At 42.3% G+C, this 8,600-nt stretch overlaps 1 protein-coding gene across 3 annotated transcripts in view; it reads left to right on the top strand.

Moving 5' to 3' along the window:
- DHX38 (DEAH-box helicase 38) overlaps positions 1-8,292 on the top strand; it is a 370,469-nt gene extending 362,177 nt beyond the window's left edge. For all 3 annotated transcript variants that reach the window (XM_033942499.1, XM_033942500.1, XM_033942502.1), the window contains 2 exons: positions 7,254-7,375; positions 7,629-8,292. In XM_033942499.1, coding sequence (XP_033798390.1) covers positions 7,254-7,375; positions 7,629-7,713 — 207 coding nt within the window. In that variant the 3' untranslated portion in view covers positions 7,714-8,292. The remainder of the gene's footprint in view (positions 1-7,253; positions 7,376-7,628) is intronic.
- The last annotated feature ends 308 nt before the right edge of the window (positions 8,293-8,600 follow it).

The following is an 8,600-nucleotide window of genomic DNA, read 5'->3' on the forward strand; positions in this document are numbered from 1 at the left end:
CTGACATGCACTCCCTGAAAGGCTTTACTTAACATAAGACTAGCTCCACTTCAGGAAGCAGGCAGATGAAAGCTTGGCTCTTTTGCCAGGTCTTTAAAGGAAGAAGTTACACACACATTTATCCACTCCTACCCTAGCTAAGATAATATTCAGTCACCTTTCTATATGTTCCATCTTTGCATATACCCTATGCTGTCTGTTAAAATAGAAACATGATGGCAGATAAAGGCCAAATGGCCCATCAAGTCTGCCCATCCACATTAACCATTATCTCTTTCTCCCTCTTGAGAGATTCCACGTGCTTATCCCAGGCCCTCTTGAATTCAGACAGTCTTTGTCTCCCACCACATCTACCACCCTTTCCGTAAAAAAATATTTCCTCAGATTACTCCAGAGCCTATACCTCTTAACTTCATCCTATGCCTTCTCATTGCAGAGTTTCCTTTCAATGAAAGAGACTAGACTCATGCACATTTATATTACGTAGGTATTTAAATGTCTGTATTATATCTTCCCTCTCAAAGTATACATATTGAGATCTTTAAGTCTGTCTCCACACACCTTATCATGAAGACCATACACCATTTTAGTAGCCTTCCTCTGGACCAATTCCATCCTTTTTATATCTTTTTGAAGGTTCGGCCTCCAGAATTGTACACAATATTCTAATTGAAGTCTCATCAGTCTTAGGCATCAATACCTCCTTTTTCCTACTGGCCATCCCTGTGCAACCTAGCATCCTTCTAGCTATCGCCGTCACCTTTAAAACCTGTTGGCCACCTTAAGATCATCAGGCGGGGTTCTCTGAATGGAAAAATCTTAATGCTCAATTTAGTTTAGAGTTCTTATGCTTTCAGGCGGACTTCCTGGAACACCAGGCCGCACAGTGGTATAAATTAATATCTGGATATATGAATAAAAAACCAAAAAGTGGACTCAGGGACATTTGGAGCATTGAGATTAAGCATCAAATTACTGCGTCTCAATGGCCACGAATTTGGTCTTGGAGGATGAGATGTACAATGTCTGCATCTATGAGACAAACTTGGTTCTTCCTGTTGCATAGAGCATTCTGGACCCCTGTTCGTTTACAAAAATTAGATTGCTCTAAGTCTAAGATGTTGGCATTGTCTTCTCAAAGCAGGGACTTGGAAATCGATTTGGGGCCAAATAAATTGCTTGTTAGAGAATCATGTGGCATTATCGTATGATACAGTTTTATTTGGCATGTCTGTGAGAGCTAAGAGCCAAATATCTTCCAAAAATAATAAACTTTTACTGATTCTTACAGGAGTTGCCATTCAACAAACAATGTATAATTGGAAAGATTGGAAAAGACTGAATTATAGTTTTTGGTGGAGTTCAGTGTGTCACATGTATAAAATGGAAAGAGCATTAGCTGTTAAAAAAGGATATTTTAATAAGTTTAAGGATGTGTGTGGGCCATTGATAAATTATTGTAAAGAACTAGTGTTTAAGCCCGTTACATTAACGGGTGCTAGAATAGATGTCTGTCTGTCTTTCTCCTGCTCCCCTGTCTCTTTCTTCCTTTCTTTCTGTCTCTCTCCCTGCCCCTTCTATCTTTCTTTATTTCTTTCTGTCTTTCTTTCTCCCTCCCTCTGTCTTATCTTTATTTCTTTCTTTCTATCTTTTTTTCTTTCTGCCGCTCTCCCTGCCCAGACCCTCACTGAAGCCGCCTTCCAGTGGTGCCAGCTAAGGGATACCTTGCCCTTTCCTCAATCCAGCTGTGGTCAGTTGCCCGCACACTCCTGGCGGGGGAGGGGAGGGTTCCTTTAGCTCTCGTTCGCTGAGGTGGTGGTGGCCCACCCCATCCATGCACTCTCTCTCTCCTACCTGCACTCCAAATGCCTGTTTCTCTCACCCGCCCAAAGCCTCTCTCTCTAGTGGCTATCCCATGTCTCTCTTCTCCTCACCAACCCAGGCCCCAACTCCCAATCAGGCATCTTTCTGCCCCCACCCAACTATCATTCTCCTCCTTGTCCTCCACCCTCATCTCATGATTGATTCCCTTGCTCCTGCCCCCAGCTGACCGTCTAACCTGCCGGTTCCTTCTTTGGACAGATGGGAATGATCTGGTTCATAGACATAATCGCAGAAGACAAAGGCGCGCGCCGACAACTGAGCGCAAGACGGAGGCGTGCGCCAAAGAAAATTACTGTTTTTAGGGGCTCCGACAGGAGGTTTTGTTGGGGAGCCCCCCCACTTTACTTAATACAGATCGCAGCGGCGTTGTGGGGGATTTGGGGGGTTGTAACCCCCCACATTTTACTGGAAACTTAACTTTTTCCCTAAAAACAGGGAAAAAGTGAAGTTTTCAGTAAAATGTGGGGGGTTACAACCCCCCAATGCCCCCACAACGCGGCGCGATCTGTATTAAGTAAAGTGGGTGGGTTTCCCCCCCACGCTCCCCCGTTGGAGCCCCTCAAAACAGTAATTTTCTTCGGCGCGTGCCTCCACACTACGCTCAATTGTCTGCGCGCGCCTTTGTCCCGGCGCGCTTTTGACCTGACACCGAATGATCTCCCTCTCCCCCCTTGCTCCAGGGAAGTTTACTTTGGGGGGGGGTCACAGTCGCGGGCATCAGGAGTTTTTGTTGTTGCAAGCTCCCCTTTCCCCCTACATGCCAGCGATTGTTGGGGTTTTTTTCGGCAGACAGAGCGAGGGCGGGAGGGGAGGAGTAGCTGCCATGGTGATCTGGCCGACTCCCTTGCCGGAGTTATTTTTCAGTTTAAAGGTGCTGCGGCGGCTCCTCTAACAATCCCCGCCTGCATCGGAAGTCTTCTCTGAAGCAGGTGCGGCTCGTGACAGGAGCCCTGGCGGCACCTTTAAACTGAAAAATAACTCCGGCAAGGGAGCCGGCCAACTGGCAGTTCAAGTCGGAGCTTCGGTCTGGCCTGCTCTCTGCTCGCCTTGCCGTATTGTATTTTTTAGTTGAAAGACGCGGCGGCGGCTCCTCTCATGATCCCCACCTGCGTCGGAAGTCCGACACAGGCGGGGATCGTGAGAAGAGCCACTGCCGCGTCTTTCAACTTAAAAATACAATACGGCAAGGCGAGCAGGGAGCAGACCAGATCGAAAAACAGAACCCTAAGCGCGCATGCGCTCACGGAAAACAGGCGCATGCAGTGGGAATACGCATGCGCGGCTTAGGGTTTTATTATATTAGATAGTTATCATTTTTCCCTGATTCTACATAAATGAAAGATTGGGGAGGGGGGTGGGGTTTTGACTTTTTATTATTGGTTATGAAGGGAATGAATGATTGTATTATATTGTATGTATTAAATGATATTAGAATGGTGGGTGGGAAGGGGATAAATTTTATTTTGGGAAAAATTTGTGGTATTTCAAGTGATGTATTAAGTTATTACTTTCTGTACACTTGATGTAAATATAAAATGAATAAAGAATATTACATACAAAAGATCATCAGATACAATCACACCCAAGTCCCACTCTTCTGTCGTGCACATAAGTTCTTCACCCCCTAAACTGTACTGTTTCCTCTGGCTTTTGCAGCCCAAATGCATGACCTTGCATTTCTTAGCATTAAATTTTAGCTACCAAATTTCAGATCATTCTTCAAGTTTCTTCATGTTATTCACACCATCTGGCATGTCTACTCTATTGCAGATTTTGGTATCATCCGCAAAGAGGCAAATCTTACCTGACAATCCTTCAGCAATATCATTTATAAAAATGTTAAAAAGAACAGGCCCAAGAACAGAACCTTGAGGCACACCACTTGTAACATCCCTTTCCTCAGAGCAATCTCCATTGATCACTACCCTCTGTCGCCTTCCACTCAACCAGTTCCTGACCCAGCCTGTCACTTTGGAACCCATCCCAAGGGCACTCCGTTTATTTATTAGACATCTGTGTTGAACACTGTTAAAGGCTTTGCTAAAATCTAGCGCACATCCTCTATCCAATTCTCTGGTCACCCAGTCAAAGAAATTGATCAGATTTGTCTGACAAGACCTACCTCTAGTGAATCCACGGTGCCTCTGGTCCACAGGATTCCAGAAACATGACCATTCTCTGTTTTCATTAATTTGCTTACCACAGAAGTCAGACTTATCAGCCTGTAATTCCCTATTTCTTCTTTACTTCCACTTTTGTGGAGAGGGACCACATCTGCCCTTTGCCAGTCATCTGGTACCACTCCTGACTCTAGAGACTTGTTGAAAAGGTCAGTCAGCGGAGCTACCAGAACTTCCCTAAGTTCCTTCAGCACCCTCGGATGTACACCATCCAGCCCCATCGCTTTTTCTATCTTTATTTTAGCTAGCTCTTCACGAACCCTCTGTACTAAATATTGTGTTGCCGTACCTTGCATTATTTGACTATTTTTACTGCTGTAATTGTCTATTGCTTATGCATGACTTATACTTACTGTACACCACTTTGAGTGAAATACTTCAAAAAGGTGGTAAATAAATCCAAATAAATAAATTAGCCTCCCTACCTTTGACTAGACCTCTAAAGCGTGATAAACCGCTATATCTCCTACTGGATTCAAAGCGGATTACAAAAAGTTACAAAGGATGAGTAAGAACAAAAGACTTTAAGCTTTGATATTAATGCTAAGCATCATGGATGAAGAGTAGCCCATTTCTCAAAGAAGTAGGTTTTCATCAATTTGCAAAATAAACAGTAAGTGGATATAGTTCTAATTTTGGTTGGAAGATCATTCTAGATTTTAGCTCCCAGGTATTGAAAAGTGTGTTCATGACGTCTTTTATATTTGACAGATTACTCCTGTGTTGTGAAGTAGATGATAGCTTTTACTTAATGATGATGAACTTTGGCCAGCCAGTGCCTTGAAAATAATATAGACTCTAGTCAAATATAGAAATTGGGGACAAGTTACACACAATGTAACAAGAGTGAAAAGGTGCATATATCAGATAGAAAAAATCACTCTATGGACCTATTCAAAGAGTAAAGTTGATTGAATGATGTAACACAGTTCACCAAAAAAAAAAAAAAAGCAAGTTTTGGTGAACTGTGTTACATCATTCAATCAACTTTACTCTTTGAATAGGTCCATAGAGTGATTTTTTCTATTTGAAAATAATATAAGCAAATTTGAATTTAGCCCTCTAGTATACAGTTAGAAAATCCGGAATATGTAAAATCAAAGAGCCTATAACATCACCAGCCTTTTCCTCACATCATCCTTCAAAACTCTCTCCACTCTCTAATCAAATGTAAAAGAGTAGAAATCACCTTCCCTGAATAACCTCTTTTCCTCAGCTATGCCAAACTGTAAGAAGATAAAACGGACTCGGCTGGAAAATATCAGAGGTTCATTAGATCTCCATATCAAAGCATCCATGACCCTGCTTAGCGTTGAGTTTGGATCCTTTGACACACAAGAAATGCTTTTCTTTCTGCATTCTGGGATGTTGCCATGCCATAAGATCCAGACCTGATGCCCTGTTTCTGCGGAGAATTTGCTTGAATATTCTGAACCTTGGCTACAAGTGCTGGGGATTTTCTGTCCAGCCCAGCCAATTACATCTACACTACTTTTGGTGGAATTCAGTATGTCATATTTACAAAATGGAGAGGGTGCTTGCCATGCAACAAGGAAATTATCATAAGTTTAAAAAGATTTGGGGGCCATTGATTACTTATTCTAATGATCAGACATCTTAAACACCTTGGTATTAGATAAGGTATAGGGGGGTGGGATTGAGAAAGAGAATAATTGTTAATTGTTTTAGTATTAATAAATGGATTCTTTTATATTTATATATTTTAAGGATTATAAGTAAGATTGTCAAGTAATTTGTTTAAAAAATTTTCTGATTGAATATTATACACTTGTTGTAAGACTTGAAAATGAATAAAGATTAAAAAAACAAACAAACATCTACACTACTTGTGCAACTTGAAGACCTTGCAAAGCGGTTTCGTGGTTTGCCACTGTTACTATTCACCTGCACAACCTCCTAAGTTTATGTTAAATATGAATGAGAAATGACCATAGTTAAAACAACTTTGCTTGGCAATTAATGTATAGGTTTTATTTAGCTCAAATTACTCAGATTAAGTAGAAATTTTAATTATTTTCTGATTAAACCTACATAAAATGTTATCTTTGTTTCCACACAGAGTAAGTATATAGTGGAATAAAAAGGCTAAAGTGACTAGGGTTGTTCAGCTTGGAGAAGAGACGGCTCAGGGGTGATATGATAGAGGACTATAAAATAATGAGTGGAGTGGAAAGGGTAGATGTGAATCGCTTGTTCACTCTTTCCAAAAATACTAGGATTAGGGGACATGCGATGCAGCTACTAAGTAGTAGATTTTAAACAAACTGGAGAAAATATTTCTTCACACAGTGTGTAATTAAACTCTGAAATTTGTTGCTGGAGAATGTGGTGAAATCATTTAGCTTAGCAGGGTTTAAAAATTTTTTTTTGAATAATTTCATAAAATATGGACTTAGGAAAATCTGTTTTATTCTTTGGGATCTTGTCAGGTACTTGTGACCTGAATTGGCCAGGATACTGGGCTTCATGGACCTTGGATCTGTCACAGTATGGAAACCCTTATGTTATTATTCTAGCTTACCCTCTGTTCACTCAAATTGACTTAGTCTTTACTGTGGCAGCTGTCAGGCCAGTACAGCTCCAAAAAAAGGGTCTGTTTAAAACCAAGCACCTGGACTGGTCTGGTGGAATAAAAAGGAACATACACAGTACTTTAAATGAGGTCTCACCAGAGACTTATACAGAGGTATTATTGCTTCTGGTTTTCCTGCACCCAAGTATCTTTCTAGTCCAGTGAATCGCAAACTGTGTGCCATGACACACTGGGGAAGAGGAGAGGTGCTGGCTGACTGCCTACAGGATGTGCCTCTTGCGGCGAGAGGCACGTCCTGTAGGCAATCAGCCAGTGCCCCTCCTGCTCTACGGCCCTCTTCCCTGCGGGCACCCCCACTGGCGGCTTAGGGCTCATCTGGAGGGCCTCCACGCATGTGCATGACATCAATACGGTGATGTCAATGCACTTCCGGGTGTTTAATGTGCTGTGGCTCGACAAAGTTTGCGGGACACTGTTCTAGCCTTTACCATTACCTTTTCTACCTGTTTGGCCACCTTAAGAATATCAGTGATGATTACCGCCCCCTCCACCCAGATGTCATTCTTCTTTTGTGTACAAAAATACTCTACCCACATTCATTGTCTACCACTAACTACTAATGCTATGCAATGCAGGAAACTCGACGTCGAGCCAAAGAGGAGGCATCCGCTATGGAAGAAGAGATGGTCTTAGCTGAAGAACAATTGAGAGCACGCCGGGAAGAGCAGGAAAGGAGAAATACGCTGAGTAGCACAAGGTGAGAGGTCTGAGGCAGGGAAGGCCAACCAATGATTTAAAAAGATTTCCAGCAGAATTAAGAGACAATGAGTCTGCTGGTTGGATTATAGCTTCTATTGTAAAACTTCTGTGTAAAACGTTGAGGTCCTAATAGTTGAAATGTGAGACTCGTCTCTACTGAGATGCTGTTAGTTCTTCCTGTTGCATCTCTGCTTGATCTGACTTCACCCTTCAGAATTTACAAAAGTTTTCTTCCATTCACTCTTCTCTAGGTCTGTGAAGATTTATACCCCAGGGCGAAAAGAGCAAGGGCTACCGATGACACCTCGTCGCACTCCTGCCCGCTTTGGTTTATAGCATTGCTGGAAGTCTCCTCTGGTCTTCAGCTTCTGTTGTGTCCTTTAACTGACTAATGCAACTTTTCACTGGGTTCACGAGATGCAAAGGATCCTCAGATGAGACCAGTGAAAGACCCTACAGACTGCTTGATTGTATACTTGGTACCAGGAGATACCAGCTGCTTTGGAATATCTGATGATGTCAAGGCAGTGAGTGGTTTATAATGCTGGAATCTGTGAGGATTGTTATCAAGTACGCTAGTTAGGCTTGACCTCAGAAAAGATGGTGAGCCTGTAGATTGATAGAGCACAGCCCCATCTGGGAAAGGGACAGAAGTGTTGCCAGCTCTGACCTTTCATGCACTGGTTGCCGCCATCTGTGTTTGAGATGCTGCTGTCTGAACTCTTTCCCATACCAACTGCAGGCAACCGCCCCAAAAATGTAAAAGTGGTACATGACCAGAGATGTTAAGCATTTCTTTACCATATAACGTATGAAAATGGAACAGTTTTATTTTTAAAATGTAAATTGGAAAGAAATGTTTGTCTTGTTGTGTACCATGAATGTTAAATATTTTTTAAAAAGGTAAATTCTGTGTCCCTTGTCATTTCTCATTAATTATCCTGTTTCTTTGGGTTAAGGAGCTGCTGACAGTCAGTCTCGTATGCTCGTGTCGCACATTGGTCCTCTGTAGGCAGCATTCAGACTCTATTAGGAACGATTTTGCACTTCTTTTCAAAGGAAGTACAGTTAAAGTCCTTCTGCAATTTTTGTAGATAAGTTGGATGACTGTAGCAGTTTAGTTTACACCAGTGTATCTCAAACTGTGTGCCGAGGCACACTAGTGTGTCTCCTGAGATTCCAAGCGTGCCGTGGCATACCGAGGAGGAAGAGAGGCACCTGCC

This window comes from Geotrypetes seraphini, chromosome 4, assembly GCF_902459505.1.
Source record: "Geotrypetes seraphini chromosome 4, aGeoSer1.1, whole genome shotgun sequence".
NCBI lineage: Eukaryota > Metazoa > Chordata > Amphibia > Gymnophiona > Dermophiidae > Geotrypetes > Geotrypetes seraphini.